Source organism: Rhinopithecus roxellana, chromosome 4 (genome assembly GCF_007565055.1).
Source record: "Rhinopithecus roxellana isolate Shanxi Qingling chromosome 4, ASM756505v1, whole genome shotgun sequence".
NCBI classification, from domain to species: domain Eukaryota; kingdom Metazoa; phylum Chordata; class Mammalia; order Primates; family Cercopithecidae; genus Rhinopithecus; species Rhinopithecus roxellana.
The window spans coordinates 122377731-122398427 of NC_044552.1; the positions used below are offsets into that span (position 1 = coordinate 122377731).

At 36.3% G+C, this 20697-nt stretch overlaps 1 protein-coding gene across 2 annotated transcripts in view; it reads right to left on the minus strand.

Annotated features, from left to right (window-relative positions):
- Positions 1-20697, minus strand: part of TBPL1 (TATA-box binding protein like 1) — a 35600-nt gene that overhangs the window by 3194 nt on the left and 11709 nt on the right. For both annotated transcript variants that reach the window (XM_010383468.2, XM_010383467.2), the window contains 3 exons: positions 4059-4237; positions 1681-1763; positions 1451-1514 (listed from right to left, as the gene is read on the minus strand). In XM_010383468.2, coding sequence (XP_010381770.1) covers positions 1451-1514; positions 1681-1763; positions 4059-4193 — 282 coding nt within the window. In that variant the 5' untranslated portion in view covers positions 4194-4237. The remainder of the gene's footprint in view (positions 1-1450; positions 1515-1680; positions 1764-4058; positions 4238-20697) is intronic.

Below are 20697 nucleotides of genomic sequence, written 5' to 3' on the forward strand. Positions count from 1 at the left end.
TCTGCTCATGATGGCAATCCTTAATAACCATCAATCCTTAGAAGCAAGAGCAAACAAGATAAAACAAAAACATTTTAAGTGTATGTTTAGTACTGTAAGTTGTGTAGCATTGAAAGCTTTAATTCAATTTTTTAAAAAGCCCAAAAACTTCATTAAAAAAATAAAACCAGAGGTATTTGCATGATTAAAACAGTATGGGTCTTTCTAATCACATGTTTAATTTCTTAATACTTTTAAGTGAAATATTTAAAACTACTGAGAAAGGACAGAGAATAGTGAGGGAAAAAATTTAAGTCCAGGTCATCCTGCTAGAGTAAAAATGGAAAACATGTCACTTTAGAAAGTCAGTAAATACAGAGTGTACACTGGGCTCCAAAAGTCAGATGTTTTTCTCATATGCAATAAGGCAAAATGACATTTCTGTGATAATATTAGTTAGATGTTTATTTTCTTTCTGGGGATAGAGTGATAAAATTGTTTTTAACTAACTGGGATTTGTCTCAACACTTCTAATGTTACACTAAAAGAAGTTCCAAGGCCGAAAATAATGCTCTTAACCTTAATAACTTTGGTCACTCCTACCAACATCAACTGTTTCATCTCATCTTTTCAAACATTCCTCCTAAAACCACAATTTTGGGTAAGCTAACTATCCTTCAACTCAGCCTTGCACACAGCAGTTGCGCAAAGCCAGGAAACTGCAAAGTGGCAGCACTGTCAAATCACAGTACAACTCAAGACTCTCTACTGCCACCCTCCCTCAAGCACCAACCCCCACTCCCCACCAGCCATTCAGTCTCTTCCTATCACCCTCTACTTCAGAGAGACTGAGTCATCAGAGGGAAACATAACTTCCTATCCCCACTTCTACAAACTTGTCTCAATCCCCAACAGCCTTGCCCTCATCTTCAGGGACCATTCTCATCTTTATCTTTCATTTATTCATCATTTGCAAGTGACCTAGCAAGTCCACAATATGTAATCATTTTATTCAAAGGTATACCTCTATCAAGTTACAGTGATGAGGCTGACATGCCGGTGACAGTCACGTTACAAGTGTGAGAGCCTGCCAGCTGGTGTGTCCATGTCAACGGGCCTCTGCCATTCTCTATTCACCACTCTGACCTGGCATTCTTGAGATAACCAAAAATGATTTTGTTTGTGTACATCAGAGGTGAAAAAACTTAGAGTTGAAAAGGAAATTAACTTGTGAGGAAACAAGTCTCTTTATGGGAAAGGAATTAGGGAAAAAGCTAGGATCCTTTACAAATACCCACATGGCCAAATTTTGCTACAAATTTTCATACGGAAGGGCAGTATTAAAAAACCTAGAAAAAGTTCAATCATAAGAATAGTATGTATAGTGATTTCTTGAGTCTATTACAATTTTTAATTCTACAAAAATAAATCCTTAAATATTTATAGTTTAGATACTGTTTGAAAATGTTACCTGAAAACCTAGTTTCTGCAGACTGCGGGCTAAGCGTCTGGCACCAAATTTAGCTTCTTCTTCACTATAGTTTTAAGGAAAGAAAAAGATTATCAGTTACACAGGAAATAAATTTTATACTGAGGAACACAAAGAACTTTACATATGATTTTGCTGTTAAGTCTAGGAAAACGTCCGTTCCATGAGGGAAAAAGTAAAAAATTAAAATAAAAAACCCAAGTAGCATTTACCTTGTTGCTCCAGTGCAAATAATTTTTCCTGAGGACCAAATTGTAGCTGTAATTCTAGGTTTTCTAAGCTTCATTAATACTTTCTGGGGGAAAAAAAAATCTGATTACCTCATAAGCATTATTTTTCACTTATGGTTCTGTTCTATATAGTCATATTAATGTCCAAATACTACTCTCCAAGCTTATCCAAGACTGCAATAACTGCTCTCCAAATCACCCATTTTGAAATCAAGTACAATACTGAACACAAAGAACATATTAATCCAAAAAGACATTTGATTAATTAAAAATACAAGGTGTATAGAAATCTCTCACTCTATATACTTGAAATCAATGTACTCCAAGTACATAAACAATTCAACTCTCATTCCACTCCAGTCACATAACTGGAACTTGCACGGCTCCTCACACACACCAAATCTGTTCATGCCTCAGAAGCTTTGCAGTAGCTGTTGCTTTCATTTGGAATAGTATCCCCTCAATAATCTCATTTCATTCAGGTCTCTTACCAGATGTCACCATCTGAAGAGAGGCCCTCCCTAACCATTTTCCCTGAAACACCCATCACTTCATCGCTTTCTAATTCCTAACTCTGCTTTCTGCTGCTTCATGGTACCCATCACTACTTTATATTGCATCCTAGAGTTGAGATGCTTATTACATACTCTAGTTCAACATGGGCATCTTGAATAAAGGAAAAATGTTGGAGCTGGAGATGTAATTAGAAATTCATTAGCTTTGGAAGGCATTTAAAGCTATGGGTTAGAATGAAATAACTACAGAGTGTGTATCAATAGGTCAAGGACTAAGCGCCAAGAAAATATGCAAATTTAAATTTTCATTCCAACTTTTCATTAATGGAAATATTTGTTAGATGCCCATTCTACGTAAGAAAAATGCTCACTAACATATAAATGAATCAGATGTTTCTGCTTAAAATTTTTGTTACATTTTGTGTTCTTCATTCTCTGTTATATGCCGTATTATCAAACTAGAAAGCTATTAAATCTGGGCAGACTTAAAATTTGCCAAAGATCAAGATAAAATTTGAACTAAAATACATCAAAAATTTCATATACAAGTGACTGAGAAACACTTGACTGAGTTTATTCCACATTTAATTGTCTCTCACCGCCACCAGCTTATCTATCATCTCAGATTTTTCAATTAATCTTCCTTAAAAAAACTATTTCCTTTCCACATGTCATGGTGAAGTACCAAAGCAGTGTTAGGCACACTCCTCTCTAAACTTCTGAGCAGACATATTGATTACTTTTCTAAAGGAAAGATGGGATTGCTGACAAACTTGAAAATCTTTGTTGGTCACTGAAAATTTTAATTGAATTGAATTCATCTTTACTTAGTTTCTAGTACTACGAATTAATGACGGCCAGGCATGGTGGCTCACGCCTATAATCCCAGCACTTTGGGAGGCTGAGGTGGGTGGATCACGAGGTCAAGAGATTGAGACCATCCTGGCCAACATGGTGAAACCCCATCTCTACTAAAAATACAAAAATCAGCCGGGCGTGGTGGCGTTCACCTGTAGTCCCAGCTACTCGGGAGGCTGAGGCAGCAGAATTGCTTGAACCCAGGAGGCAGAGGTTGCAGTGAGCCGTGATTGTGCCACTACACTGCACTCCAGCCTGGTGAAAGAGTGAGACTCAGTCTCACACACACACAAAAAAGAATTAATTACAATTTACATAGGTATCCCGGCATCTAATTTTTAAAGCTAAACAGAGCTTTGAGATACATTCTTAATTTTCATAATAAATGTATAAAATACATATCCATCTCATCAATCTTTGGTTTATAATGACGTCCAATGTCTTTTATAATGTTAATCTCAAAACACTAAGGTTTTATTATTACTTATTAATATTCAGGCTTTAAAATATTACAGGTTTATCAAAAACTAAAATTCAGGATGTCCAGGTCAAGATATAAATCATATTATTTTCAGCAGTTTGTTATGAAAGAAAACCATCTACCTTTGTTAAAGAAGAATATGATAATTAAAATACTATAAAAATTATAATATATATAAAGGCATCATTCAAATATAATTACATTTTAATAGGTACATGTGAGAATACAAAGGTCCCTTTCTTCAGTTAAAATAAATTGAGAGAACAATAAAATGTCTCTGTAACCAGTGAGTTCTTTGCTGATTCAGGTTCCAGCACTCTATGTACAAAAGCTTGCACCTCCATGAGAGGAGGGACTGCCTTTACAGGGCTCACTTCTGTATCCAGGACAACCAGCACATGGTAAGGTGCTCATAAATTATCTGTAGAATGAATACATTTTAGTATCACTCATAGAACTATAAAATTAGGCTATGTAGTACAAATAATGAAAACTCAGATACTTACTCCAACATCACGTTTATAAATTACATTTGCTCCTTCCAAAGCAATCTTCCTTAAGTTTAAATGGCATCTTGTTCTAAAAACACAGACTACATTTGTAATTAGAATGTCCAATGCAACATCACTGTCTGCATCCATTGGGGTGGTTTTAAAATTTAGCTTTCCACCACGAAGATCACATCCTGAGAAATAAAACAAAATAAAGTCATTAAACTTAAATGTTCTGTTAATTCACTTTTCACAAATAATCTTGAAATTGAAATGTAAAAAATGAATCTATATTATTTATTTTTCAGATGTTACTAGAATCAAATCATGTCCCTGGCTGGGCACAGTACAGTAGCCCCCGTCTGTGATCCCAGCACTTTGGGAGGCCAAGGTAGTTAAGATCATCTGAGGTCAGGAGTTTGAGACTAGACTGGCCAACATAGTGAAACCTGGTCTCTACTAAAAACACAAAAATTAGCTGGGCATGGTGGTGCATGTCTGTAATACCAGCAACTAGGGAGGCTGAGGCGGGAGAATCACTTGAAACCGGGAGGCGGAGGTTGCAGTGAGCCGAGATCGCACCACTACATTCCGGCCTAGGCGACAGAATGAGACTTGGTCAAAACAAACAAACATTAACAAACCAACCAACCAACCAAATCATGTCCTTCTTCTCCCCACTAAAAATGTCACTTTTTAAAAAGCTAACATGACATCTCATATACTTCAAAATCTAGGCCTAACTTTCATTCCTTAAATTAAAAAGTAACTTTTACTTGCCAGGAGCTTGCCAGACTCATCCCCTGCTATTCCCCTGTACAAACACTATGTTCCAGGTGTACCACAGAGTGACAACTCCCCAAACGCACCACGTTCAAGGGTTGGATTCTGGTCCCAATGTCTAACCCTTAGTGGCATATAACCCATCTCATGCAACTTGCTGGCACTATAAAAAATATGACATACTTCTATTTCAAGCAGAGTAACTGACTTAAGTTTAAAGTAGCAAAAATATGAATAACATTTACTAACAGAATTTTCTCATTACTAACCATTCATTCATATTTTCTTTCTGAACACCTATAGACTGAAGATAACGGAGGCAAAAAAATGATTAAGGCAAAGTCTTTTGTCCTCAAGGAGTTTGCAAACTTGGGTGTACAGGAGGAGCTCTATCAAATAATTTGCATAATACCATTTTTATCAAGACCAGAATCTCCCAACATATATTTGCCCAGACTCTTAGGATTTACACAAACAAACAAGCCCCAGTTTTTACCAAGTATGTGACCCATGACCCAGCTAAAAAAATTCTCTCTTTGCGTTTTCACACGTCAAAAAATAAACAATGACAATTTGGCTTAACTCACAAAAAGATCAGAAAATAGTAAAAACATACAATAGTTGTCTTTAAAATTCCTTGCAGCCACAATGTAAAAAACTAGTATTCTTTATAATAAGGATTCGTAATATATAACTAAAACAGTGAAGGGGCCAAGAGTCTAAATAAAGAAGGTCTTGTTTCTCTGCCTTTCAGTTTCTGATAGAATACAGTGGCAAACCAGACCAAGACTTCTGACACCTCTATAGGACCATATGGCATTCAATTCTGTGTATCAATTGTACTTCAACTTCATTATATTTTTTCACTCTTATATTCCCATATTCCCTTCAATCTGTGTATCTTTTTGTTTTTCTGTTTTTGTGCATGTTTGAGCTACCTCAAATAATTTTTATGTATGAGGAGTGAGGCAGGGGTGACAACAGGAACTGATGGATAGATATATAGGCAGACAGATGAAAAAGCAGAGGCACTGGGCCAGTTTATTACCATTGGTCTTAAGCATGCGCAATGTCTGACTCACCACTTACTAGCTATCAGAACTTGGGCAAGTTATGTAACCTGTGTCTCAGTGTTCTCATATGTAACACGGAATAGATCATGCCTACTACAGAGCAGTGTTGTGAAAATTATATAATGTATGAAAAGTACTTAGTATATATATCTAGGACATTGTAACAGTAAATGACAGTAAGTATTGATGAAGTAAGTTCAAATCAACAGGCAGATCAGAGGATTTCTTAGCACTACTTCCCATGATTACAATAGAGCCCAGTTACTAAGCCATTTGGACAGCAGCAGGTTTTCTGCTAGGCTCCTGGCTGCTTACCCCAACATCCATTCCACCCTGCCTTCATAATGACCAGAGCTCAGATGTTGAGCTGGGTACAATGCGGCAGAAATAAAATACTATAGACGTCAAGCTCCCTGGCAACAACTGGTATAGCCAACTGAATATGTTCTGGTCAATAAGACATAAAATAAAATCGTTATGTACCTTCTGGGAAGTCTACTTAGAGCAACCAACTAAGCCAGCAAGGGCTCCTTTGCCTTTCTGCCCTTTTTCATTCTTGCTGTCTAGAGGCTGGATGTGAGAGCTAGAGTTCAAGTAGCCAATTTTGCACCAAGAGACAATGAGGATGAGGATGGTAGAACAACAAGATAGAAGCAGCCTGGGCCCCTGACGCTGTGAATCTCCTTATTATCCCTGTTCTTAATTCTAGACCTCATGAGGATGAGAGAAAAATCAGTTTCCCTCATGTTGGATTTCTGTGATACACAGTCAAACCTAATCCTAACTGTTGCACATCCCTTGAGGATAAGCTACCACAAGGCAACTACTTAAGAAGAAACCTCATGTGAATCAACTATCAAATTTACTATTTTACTTGTTTTTATATAAACAGGAGAAAAAAAATGGACTCAGATTTACTACTTTGAGTTCTACTCTACTCTGAATTTACTCTTTTGAGTTCTGCCTGAGGGGACAACACTAAGGATGATATAAGTAAAACTAAGTCAAGAAAAAAAGGGTAAAGCAAATCTGTGTGAATGCAAAAAAGGAGCCTTGAAATTAATTCAAAATTGATGATTTTTCAGCATTTCAGCAACTCGAATTTTAAAAATAAGGCCATGGGAATAGTTCATCATAAGTTACTAAGTATTCTTATTTTATAATATGAGTAACCTGACAAGCAGGCTCAGAAAAGACTGCTTTAATAAGAAGTTTTCAATTAAAGATGCAATATAAAAAGTCAACACTTTTTTAAAAGAGGCAACCCACATGAGAGACCACATTTTTCGAAGCATGAAAAAAGGCCCACTTGCAATCAGTTCATCTGTCTTGCAGAACAAGACAACAGAACTGGATATTAATAAAGATTTAGTTTTTAAAGCTAAACATATTATATCCCTTTTCAATAGGATAATCAGAATGACAGCCCAATGAAACAGACAAATCTCAATTTCTTTTTTTTTTTTTTTTTTTTTTTTTGAGACCAAGTCTCGTTCTGTCGCCCAGGCTGGAGTGCTGTGACACAATCTTGACTCACTGCAAACTCCGCCTCCCAGGTTCAAGCAATTCTCTGCCTCAGCCTCAGGCGCCCTCCACCATGCCCAGCTAATTTTTGTACTTTTAGTAGAGACAGGGTTTCACCATCTTGGCCAGGTTGCTCTTGAACTCTTGACCTCGTGAGCCACCCGTCTCGGTCTCCCAAAGCGCTGGGATTACAGGAGTGAGTCACCACACCAGGCCGACAAATCTCAATTTCTACAAAGCATCTGACTGCCTAACAGGTCCCTTGTATTTTTTTAAGTGTAGTGACATAATTTATCGATGAGTTAAACAGGTCTATCTGACTAAATATTAGTAGTTCAGAGGCTTAGGTTATTCTTGAAAACACACACACACCACTTTGTTTAAATTAAAACAAGAAAAACAAAACAGCTAAAGGAAAGATGGAAACTAATTCCCAGAAGGGAATAAATATTCCAAATTGTTTATGACTATGATGGTACCTACACTTAAACATCAGAATCACCTATTTCCCCTACTAAATTCTAAGCTTCCTGAGGTGAAAGACTGTTTTATCGGTCTATATATTCCCATGGCTCAACATCGTATCTAACACATTGTAAATGTTCAATTATTTGAAGTATGAATGCTATGAAATCCAACATTTCAAACTCCTAACTATATTAAATTTCTCATCTACCTACAATTCCAAATTATTTCTTTTAATTCTAAGCATGGAAAAAAAAAAAAAAAAAAACTGTTAGCAAGGCTGAAACTATTTCCAAAGCCACCTATTTTCACTGAATGCAAAAGAGTTAACGATCTTTTTTTTCCTACAAGCCCTTTGACACAACATTCATGAAAATGCATATACAGTATACTTCATTATATTTCATGGTGGTTTACAAATGATTTTTTTTTAACTGGTTGTATAGATTCCAAGGGGAATGTGTTTAAGCAACTCCACCAAAAATACAGCATTTGAAAGCAACATTTAAACTCACAAGGCTATTAAGCCTGATAACCATGGCAGTACCATATATTTAAGATACACAAAAAGGCAAAAAGAACACAATGAACTTCTATGTACCCATCATTCCGCTTAAAAAGTAAACATTACAATACAACTGATGCCTCCCCATGCAGTTCTTCCAAATCACATCCTCCTCACCTTTCCCTCCAGAGAAAGCCTCTATTTTCAATTGCAGTCTTATCATTCTCATGTTTCTCTTAAACTTATTATACATACACAGTGTTATATCCCTAAATCCAACTAATTCTTGATTTTTAAAAGATTATTGATGAATCTGGTTTGCTAATACTTCATTTAGTTATTGGGTAGAATTAGCTTATACTCTTCCTTTCTTGTATTGTCCTTATCTGGTTTGAGCATCAAGGTTATTATACTAGACTCATTACACAATTTAAGGTGGTTTCTTTTTTCTTTCTTTTTTAATTCTCTGGAAGACAGGTTAGCAGATATTACCTGAAAATTAACTGGAACTGTTTGCTGTTTGATAAAGTTTTAAAGACAATTTCTAATTTTTAAATTAGATTGAATTAAAATTTTTAAGAGTGTTAAAATAATTAATGTCTATTTTCTTCAAGTCTATTTTGCTAAATTAAATTTTCCATTTCTTCTATATTTTAAAATTTACTGGGCATACAATTCTTCATGGTTGTCTTAATAATCTTTTAAAGTCTCTGTTGTAGCCACTTACCCTTTTTTCATTGCAGTATCATTAATTCCTGTTTTTTATTGCTCTTGTCAATCTTACTTTTCCACTTTGGTTTCTTCCCAGAACAAACTATCAGTAGCTGATCCTCTCCATTGAATTTTTTGCCCATGTCCATTGTTTCCTTCCTTCTACAGATTTAATATATTCTTTTTCTAATTTCTTACATGAAAGTATTTAAGTTGAATACTGAACACTTTAGTTTTTAACTGTCTTTTCTTGTATAAACATTTAAGACAATTATAACCCAGTGCCTTAGGTGTGACTGAAGTTGGATATGTGTTTTCATTATCCCTTAATTCTAATGACACTAAAATTCATTTTTTCTTAAACGAATAATTTATTTAGCAGTTCTCTGCATTTACTAGTAATTGAAGAAATGCTAACTTAAAAGAATAAGACACCACTTATATTGGCAAATATCAAACGGTGTTGAAAGCGTGAGTAAATCAGTGTTCTCTTATAGTCTGGCACAAAGACTTTCTACAGGAGATACTCTGGCCGTGTATATTCAGATAATTTAAAATGTGAATACATGTGGAACTACAGTCAATGAGTAACGATAAGAAATAACTGAACTTGGCTGGGCACGATGGCTCACGCCTGTAATCCTGGCCCTCTGGGAGGCCAAGGTGGGCGGATCACAAGGTCAGGAGTTTAAGACCAGCCTGACCAACATGGTGACACTCTGTCTAAAAATACAAAAATCAGCCGGGTGTGGTGGTGCATGCCTGTAATCCCAGCTACTCAGGAGGCTGAGGAAGGAGAACTGTTTGAACCCAGGAGGCGGAGGTTGCAGTGAGCTGAGATCACGCCACTGCACTCCAACCTGGGTGACAGAGCGAGACTCCATCTCAAAAAAAAAAAAAAGAAAAAAAGAAAAAAGAAATAACTGAACTGACCAAAGTATAATAAGATGACATACTGCAATTTCATTTATGACTGAAACAACCTGCATATCCAATGAAAAGGAACTAGTTAAATAAAGTACAGTACAGTCTTATATAATAGACTACTAAATGGAATTTATAAATTATAAAACTAGATAGATGTAGAGATGTAGACAGAGGTCCATAATGTTTGTGAGAGTAGAAAAAATTATATTTCTAATTATGAGTTCATTTTGGCTTATGAATCTACATATGCACTTACATAGTTATATCTGCCAAAATGTTAACAACTGTTCTATTCAGAGAACTGGCACAGCAGGGTGGCTTTTTATTTTTTTTTTTTTTGGTAAGGTCTGGATCTTTTAAAATAAAAAAAACAAATAAATATTATATATAGTTTAATATAAAAAAATAGTTGTTCCCATTTTGATTTAAATACAAATACCAATTGTTTGCCCACTGCCCAAGGCCTAATATTAAGACATAGCTTGATCAGGTGTTTTGTCCTGTTTCTTAAGGAAATGGCTTAGTGTGATTTATCAAATATTTTCTTATAAAAAAGGCAAACTTCAAAACTGTAGCTGTCTTCTCTTCAGGAAGTGGCATATTTCTAGCCTTCTATTAAAATGCATCATAGAATTTAAAGCACATTCTTCCCCACTCAATGATTCTGTGTACAAGAACACATCATCTGTATTTTTGGTCCTCTTTCTAGTGGTATTCAAAAACATTACTCCAGCAACTATAAGGAATTGAAACCTTAACTGGAAGACATCGCCACCTTCTGGCTTTTACAACAAATTGCATCAAAGACTACTACATTTAAAAGTGTCCACACCAGGAAGATATTTAAACTGAAAGGCCACAATAAACCCTGTCATAAACACAAAGCAAAAATAAATCTAAAATCTAATTGAAAGACAAGAGAATAAACCTGAGAATACAGAAATGAAGAATCTAGCTACTTAAAGTGGACTCAAGTTGAAGCTGAGGATACAGAGGAATGCGCCTCAAGGTTCTAACCACAAAATTACCATCTATGATCTGAGAAATGGCAGAAGCAGGGAAGGACTGATAATAGACCAATTTGCAAACACAATATGAACCCACATGGTCTCCTAGAGATAGCTCTTTTCTAAAAGAAAGACACACCATACAAAGTAACCTCATATCCTTTATAAAGCTCCCAAAATAGCAGATTAGGAAATAGACATTTTGTGTCCCAATCCCAATACATCACTTGACAGTCTCTCAACACATGCCTAGGATCAAGATGAAGAAAAGCTAACATTTGCCTTTTAGAACGATGTTCTGTTATATCTGTTTGATAGTATAAAATAAGCCTTATAACAGGGGGCTCTGACGGAGTGTTCCCATTTAGTTATGTGACACTGGGCCACTTACTTAACTGCTCTCTAAATCTTCATTTTCTCATCTATAAATTGGTGCAAATATCATCTGTACCTCCCAGGGTGCTTTTAAGGATTAAATATTATTATCTATTCCAAGTATATAGCATACAGTATGTGTTCATTAAATGGTGGCTATTACTGACAGACAGATTCACCAATAATTGAATGTTAACAGTATTATTTAATGAATTGATACAAAACTTGAGAACTGTTACGGGGGGTAGGGGGAAACACCAAGATCATAATGGGTTAGGCAAGGGTCAGCACACTACAGCCAATGGGCCAGTGCCTGTTTTCCCTGTTTTGCAAAAGTTTTATTGGAACACAGCCATGCCCATGTGTTTCCATAATGACTACGCAGCACAACTGAGTAGTTGTGACAAGAACCAAATGAACCACAAGCCTAAAATTTACTCTCTGGCCCTTTAAGAAAAAGTTTGCTGATTACCGGACAAGCCCAAAGAGGTACTACCAAGAAAATAAAGTTTATCACTGATAAATGTAAGACTCACATTTTTAATTAAAATGACAAAATGTCTGTATAACATGGTCCTTGATTGGATCCTGGTTTTAACAAATCAGTATAAAAGGTATTTGAGAGAAATTTGAATGATTTGAGTGGATCTGAATAGATTTGAGTGACATGAAATTATGAAATTACTGTTAATTTTTTAGAAGAGAAAACAGAGTGGTTACGTAGACAGACTTTTTTTTAGAGATGTACACTCAAATACTTGGAGGAATGTCATATCTGCAATTTAACTTTAAAATCTTTCACTGTTTGAACTCAGTAACAAATACAATGAGATACAATTTCAGAAGACTCTTGATGTCTGGAATCTTGCCATCAAACAAATTTGGATAATCTATTCTAAGATACAGCACAGACTTGGATAGTAGTTATCATAGTATTTTAGGACCAAAAAATACTGTATTACTGCTTCACCTCTTAACGATGATTAGATCAAGATGACAGAGATTACATCAAATTAAAAAGCTTTTGCACAGGAAACTATTAGCAGGGTGAAAAGCCAACCCACAAAACAGGAGAAAATATGTGCAAATTATATATCTGGTAAGAGATTATATCCAGAATATATGTAAGAAATTCAACCAACTCAGCAAAAGAAACAAATAATCTGATTAAAAAATAAGCAAAACACCTTAACAGACATTTCTCAAAAGAAGATACACCAATGGCCAACAGGTATATGAAAAAATGTTCAACATCACTTATCGTAAGGAAAACGCAAATCAAAACCACAATGATACCACCTCACTCCAGGTAGAATGGCTATTATAAAAAAAACAAACAAACAACAACAAAAACACCTATGTATTGATGAAGATGTGAAGAAAAGGGAATACTTTACACACTGTTGGTAGGATAGTAAACTCATACAGCCACTACAGAAAAGAGTATAGAGGTTCCTCAGAAAATTAAAAATAGAACTACCACATGATCCAGCAATCCCACTACTGAATACATATCCAAAGAAAATGAAATCAGGATGTTGAAGAGATCTCTGCACTTTGCTATTTACTGCAGCACTACTTATAACAGCCAAGATACGGAATCAATCTAAGTGTCCAACAATGGAAGAATGGGTAAAGAAAATGTGAATAATCAGCTGTAAGAAATAATGAAATCTTGTCATTTGTGACATTAGTGAACCTGGAGGACATGATGTTAAATAAACCAAGCCAGACACAGAAAGACAAATTCCTCATGATCTCACTCATATGTGGAATCTTTAAAAAAAAGAAGAAGGTGTTATCATAGAAGCAGAAAGTAGAAGAGTGATTAACAGAGACTGAGGAGAAGAGGATGAGAATAAAGGGCGGCTGGTCAATGGATATAAATTTACAATTGGATAGGAGGAAAAAGATATGTTGTTCTATTGCACAGTAGGGTGACTATGGTGAACAATAAGTCTTGTATATCATAAAATAGCTGGAAGAGAGACTTTTGACTGTTCTTGACACAAAGAAATGATAAATGCATGAGGTGATAGATGTCCTACCCTGATTTGATCACTATACAACAAATTTGTACCTCATAAATATGTACAATATCATGTGTCAATTAAAAAATAAAAAACCAGCCTGGGCAACACAGAGAGACTCAATTTCTAAAACAAATTTTAAAATTAGCCAGGTATAGTGGTGCACGCCTGTGGTTCCAGCTACTTGGGAGACTGAGGTGGATTGAATCTGGGAGGTTGAGGCTGCAATAAGCTATGATGGCACCACGGCATTCCAGCCTGGGTGACAGAGGGAGACGCTGTCTCAAAAAAATACAGCAAAATAATAATAATAATTAAAAAAGAACCTTGGTGACAGATATATGAGTGTTTATTACACTAGTCTCTCCACATTTCTGCCTACAAGTTTCCACAATAATTTCTAACAGCTGTTTAAGATTAGGACTTTATTTAATAAAAGGTTAAGACAACATGGGGTTCAAAATGTACTGTATTACTTAAACAAACACATACTCACATAAACCTAGGTTAGATAAGAGTGTCCAGACCAAAGGAAGTAATAGCCTTTGCTATTAAAATATCTGCAATATCCAGAATTTATCAAATTATTAAAGATACTATTTCCAAATATCCAAAGCAAGTATGATGGTGTGAGATATAAAAACAGTGAGCTGTGTGAAGAAAATCTTAGGACATTTAGCATAAGAATGGAAAAAGAGTAGTTGTTCTCAAATAACTGAAGAAAAAAGAAAATTGACAGAGTCAATTGAGGTCACAAGAAAGATCTCATGAAGCCACACAAAAAAACCACACACTTACACTGCAAAGTGTTGGGCTCTCCAGAAGATACGTGTCCAAAAAGGGAAGGTAGAGCTAGATAATTAACCAATAGTTAGGAGTGGCACAAAACAAGTCTTCCATTAGATGAAAGATGAGACTAGACTGATGGTTTTTAAGATTCCCATCTAATCCTAAAATCCCAGGAGTCTAACATATTAGATGAAGATACATTCTAGACAAACGTAGGAATTATACAGTAAATTTCCATTTTAATTCTAGAATTATTCTGTTAGTTTAGATAAATTATCATCAATTCTGAACTCCCCACTTTCCCTTCAGCATGCATTTGTGTTCAAAGGGGCAGTAATGGGAGAGAGTTAGATGCACTAAGGTCTAACAGTTGAAAACCTTGAACTTGTTGGGCAGGATGACATTCTATCATGAGGACATTTTTGTGTCTGGCCCAAGAGCTTATACTTTAGGAGTCAGTCCACAGGGTTGGCATTTTTGTAGTCTAGCCACATGAAGAAAATTTTACCAACAGTTTGCCTGGCCATAAAAAAACCTTGTATCTTCCAAAGAAAAAGACTGTATACTATACCACCCGTAAAACATTTAACAAATGCTTAAGTGAAAGCAAAAGTATTTGATGTACAAAAACCATCATTACATTAAGTTAAACAGAAAGTGAAAGTATCTTCATTACATATGTCTACCTACCATCTATGAGACTCAATCAAGATACTCAGTCTGAAGACTGTTAAGCAGGTAGCATTCATGTGAATAATTTTTTATCAAAGTGAATTATGGTTAAAAAAATCTACATTAAGAAAGCTACAAGGTACTGTTTTTTTAATGGAAATTAGTCAACAACTCTGAGGTTGCCAGCATCTACTTACTAAAAAAAAAAAGGGTATTTTTTGCTTCAGTCCATGAAATTATTTGTAATGGTGTTTAAAAGATGATGGGGAAAGATTTAAATGATACTGATTTTCTGAATGACTGCTTAAGAAAAGATAAGTTCAATGGTTTACACTCTCATGCAAAAGTTCTGGCCGAAAAAATGAAATATTTTGCAATATAAGAAGATATAATTGAAAACCTAGCTCATCTTAATAATGTTTAAATAGTAGCCTACTTAATATTTTCACTGTTTCGACGAATACCAAAATATATCTATGAAGTAAGAAAACTTGGATGCTGGCTGGGCACGGTGGCTCACGCCTGTAATCTCAGCATTCTGGGAGGTCAAAGTGGGTGGATCATTTGAGGTCAGGAGTTTGAGACCAACCTGGTGAAACCTTACTAAAAATACAAAAATTAGCCAGGCGTGGTGGTGGGCGCCTGTACTCCCAGCTACTGGGAAGGCTGAGGGAAGAGAATTGATTGAACCCAAGAGGTGGAGGTTGCAGTGAGCAGAGATTGTGCCACCGCACTCCAGCCTGGGCGACAGAGTGAGATTCCGCCTCAACAGTAACAAAACAAAACAAAAAAAACACTTGGATGCTAAGACAGTAGACATGAATTATAATGGAAGCTACACGACAGTGGACTAGTTCTGAACTGCTCCTGTTCTCCTTTGTAAAACACAATGCCATTTACCTCTCATGATTGTTTTGAAGAAAAAAACTCACAAATTTTGATATGCTCTATTAAAGTAATGTATTAGTCAATGCTAACAATAATATTAACTAATATACTATTGTGGATAAAGGAAAAAAGTGTATTTTACTGACTACGACCTTACATTTGGAAATTTAAACTCAAAGATAAGAAATTTGGCATTTGATTCCTTATTATACAAAAGCAAGTTTTATTTTGGGTAGACTTCTTAATATTTCAGATAAATTGTCTAAATATACAAGATTTAGGGAAGACAGCATGTCATTTTCTGATTACATAAGAAATACTCAAATAGTCACCTGGCCAGGTGGATCATGAGGTCAAGAGATCGAGACCATCCTAGTTAACACAGTGAAATCCCGTCTCTACTAAAAATACAAAAATTAGCTGGGCGTGGTGGCAAGCACCTGTAGTCCCAGCTACTTGGGAGGCTGAGGCAGGAGAATCACTTGAACCCAGGAGATGGAGGCTGCAGTGAGCTGAGATTGAATCACTACACTCCAGCCTGGTGACAAAGCTAGACTCTGTCTCAAAAAAAAAAAAAAAAAGAAAAGAAAAAGAAAAAGAAAATAGTCACCCATAATCCTAACAGTGATAACTGATTTTTCCTATGCTCATATAAGCACATGGTTCTAAGCTCTAAATCCATATATTTATCTGTGCATATGCAACATGATCGGGATCATATGCACACGCTGTCTTACCTAGTCACCAAAGGATTTTATAAAAATCTTGGACAACTTGAGATATGAAAAGCGGCAATACTGAATTAATTGATTTTCCCTGAATACTAATGAGGGTGAACTTTTCAAATACAGTCAGTCATGTGCTGCCTAACAATGTTTTGGTCAATAACAGACCCATATACAACCGTGGTCCATAATATTATAATATTGTATTCTACTACACCTTTTCTACGTTTAGATACCCCAATACTTACCATTATGTTACAACTGCCTACAGTACTCAGTAAAGAAACATGCTATATAGGTTCACTGCCTATAAGCAATAGGCTATACCATATTGCCTAGGTGTGTAGATTCTACCATCTGGGTTTATATAAGCATACTCTATGATGTTCATGTGACGACAAAAAACTCACTTCTCAGAACACATCCTTGTCATTAAGTGATGCATGACTATATTACTAACCATTTGTATTTCTTTGTTAGCTGCCTCCTATCTTCTGTTCATTTTCCTTCTAAGATTTCTTGTTGATTTATGGAAGCTCTAATATGTAAAGAATATTCACCTTTTGCCTGCTTAATCTAATTCATTCTGCTGAAAACAATTTATGCCCACTTCTACATGTGACACACTCCCACTTGTTCTATAGCTCAGCATCACCTTCATTCAATCAATTCTATAACAATGAACTGGAAATCTAAGCATTAAGACCCATACTAGGGGATAGGGACCTGGTAGTGAACAGACTTGGTTCAGGAAACAGCAGATGTTCTCAGCTGAGTTAAGAGTATGAACTGCTCAGGCCTGAAGAAAGAATCAGCATGGCTACGGTGGGAAAAGCGAAAAGGAAAGTGGCATAAGACTAGGTAGAGATGCAGCGAGGGGTCAAATCATGCCTTCTATGCCATGTTCAGAATTTTCATGTTTATCTCAAAAGTAATGGTTAGCCAAAAGAGAAGCAAGACTGACATCACATATTTGCATTATAAAAATCTATCATCACCACCACTCTGCAATGGGAGGATGGACTGAAAGAGAAGAATGGGTAAGGGGGTCTAGCACAGCAGTCCAGGCAAGATGACAGCAGGAACACAGTGGTAGTACTGTTTAAAAATGCAAAGTAGTAGACAGAAGAGAGAGTTTTTGGAGATAGAGTGAACAGAATTTTGTGATTGATAGGGAGATGGAGAATGAATGCAGGTTTGTGGCCTATTTACTAAGATAGTAAACACTGGAGAAAGGGCAGGCTTGCAGGGCAGATGAGAAAAGTAGGAGGGGTTAACAATTCTGTTTTGGACATTTTGAACTGAAGGAACTTGTGAGACATCCAAAAGGAGATACGGAGCAGTTAATCAGCTAAAAGTCCATTGCTCAGGACATGTCTAGGTTAAGACTGGAAATGAAAATTTGGAAATCCTAGTACAAAAGGTAATTAAAACCATCATGGGTGAAATTTAAAAAGCAAAGGAACTCAGAAACCTCATCCTCAATACTAACCTAGAGTGTCCCTATTCTGAGTCCCATTTGGTCAATGGTAATGTTACTATACATACTTCTATCACAGCAATTTTCCACACTACAAACTACAGTGAAATCTTTCCTATTTGTAGTCTCCTTGGTAGACAATAAGCTCCTCGGATGCATGATCAAATCTTATTTCTGTACCCCAGCCTAGGCACAGTTCCCAATGCACCATACACATTCAGTAAAATGTCTGCGGAGTTTAACTGTAAGCCTGAGGTTATTAAAAAGCAATGTTTACTCACACACCCACATGACACACACACACACACACACAGGCACACACACACTCTCTGTATTCTCTTTCTGTCTCCCTCTCAAGTTGAAGAGCTCAGCAGAATGTCTGGGTTAAATCTAGACTCTACCACTTACTAGTCATATGACTGTGGATAAGTTAACACCTTTGTGCCTCAATATCCTCCTCTGTAAAATAAGGCAGATAAACAGAACCCATCACAGTGTTGTGAAAATTAAATTTCATATAAAGTGCTGGGCACAGTACTTGCACATGATAAGCATTCAAATGTAGCTGTTTCATTGTTACTATTATTATATCTCCTTTCTTCATCTTCTATGGACGGAGAAATATTCACAAATGGAAAGGATTTCTAGCTACTCACTGCAGTCCTCAAGCTTTGGAACAGAAAAACAAATCGTATTCCTTCAAGTTTAAAAGCAAGTGGTAAAAATAAAGAATACAACTTTGATGTATCTGTTAAGTGAAATGAGTACTAAAAAAAGCACTAAATTTAACAGTGAATAAAAAAAAAACACATACACAAAACTCCAACAATAACAAAACCATCAAATCAAAGCAAATAGCTGTTGATCATGGGGTTCTTTTTTGGTGGTGCTGAGGGGAGTGGGGACAGGGAAGGTGGTGAAGGAAACAGGAAAAGATTGACCAAATCTGCTACATGTTATGAAATAGATATTACGCTAAATTTTACTTCATTAGGTACCTGCAAAAAAGCAGGAAAATGAGAAGCATAATGGGTTTGGATATTAAACTGTGATACAAGTTTATGCTGTTCATTTCATTTAAATCGTAAGGTATTTGCTTTCTTGAGCAGGTCTTACGTGTCCCTACTTCCCATATTACGGACTATAATTTCAAAAGCTAAAAAGTTTCATTTCTTTACAGAGAAGTTTGATATTTGTCCTAAGCTACCTATAAGTGACTATAAATCTGTAAGACTAATGTAGCCATTAAATTAATGCTAACAAAACAGCCTAATTTTTAAGATTATTTTAATTTGCAAGTGTAAATGTTAATTCACTGCGGTAGCTAAACGACTGAATAAATCTTCTCATAAGTTGGCGTCAGAATTGGCAGGCATCAAGATCAAGCTTCTCTATATTCTGATTTTTTTCAAGGGTGTGAATGCAGGGCTCAAACTTGAAGCACTGATAACTCATCAAGAATTTAATTAAGAGAAAGCACTGCATGGGGAAAATACACAGGTGAAACTTCCTCTTTTGATAGTTTAAACTGTTTTTACAGGGTTACCCCTTATATAAAATGCTCTAGCATAGACTACCTGTTTAAGGTCTATGTCATACACAAATGCCATTTTAAGAAAAGGAAGGTCAGATTATGAAATTAGCTACTTGGGAAAACAAAACAGAGTTCAGCCTGGCGCAGTGGCTCACGTCTATAATCCCAGCACTTTGGGAGGCCAAGGCGGGCGGATCACGAGGTCAGGAGATTGAGACCATCCTGGCTAACACGGTGAAACCCCGTCTCTACTAAAAATACAAAAAATTAGCCAGGAGTGGTGGCAGGCGCCTGCAGTCCCAGCTACTTGGGAGGCTGAGGCGGGAGAATGGCATGAACCCAGGAGACGGAGCTTGCAGTGAGCCGAGATGGTGGTACTGCCCTCCAGCCTGGGCGACAGAGTGAGACTCTGTCTCAAAAAAAAAAAAAAAAAAAAAAAAAAAACAGAGTTCAAACATTTCTGGTTTAAAAAACAGTAAAAAATATACTTAAACAAAACAAACATGATTACATAATGAACACTCTTTCCACATGTAAGAACCATTAGGAATTTCTTATTTTACTCAGAACTTGTCAGATCTGAGTAATTGCTTGAAGGGTACGTCACTCAAAAAAGATAAACACAGAGAACTTGGCTAGAGATCAGAAGAAAGCTATATATTTTTAAAACCTGAAATTACGGTCTGTGAGGAAGTCAAGAACACTAGCACAACAGGAGGGTGAGTAATTTAATGATAATATACAAGTAAAAGAATGGGTTCTTACACAGAACACAAGAGTGATAAGGAAGTTTTCTGATTGGAACATTGGTTCTTTTTTTTTTTTTTCTTGAGACGGAGTCTCGCTCTGTCGCCCAGGCTGGAGTATAGTGGCGCTATCTCGGCTCAGTGCAACCTCCACCTCCCGGGTTCACGCCATTCTCCTGCCTCAGCCTCCCGAGTAGCTGGGACTACAGGCGCCCGCCACCATGTCCGGCTTTTTTTTTTTTTTTTTTTTTTTGTATTTTTAGTAGAGACGAGGTTTCACCATGTTAGCCAGGATGGTCTCGATCTCCTGACCTTGTGATCCACCCGCCTTAGCCTCCCGAAACGCTGGGATTACAGGCGTGAGCCACCACACCCAGCCAGTTCTTAACTATGAAGAAAAAGATAAGGCCAGGCCTGGTG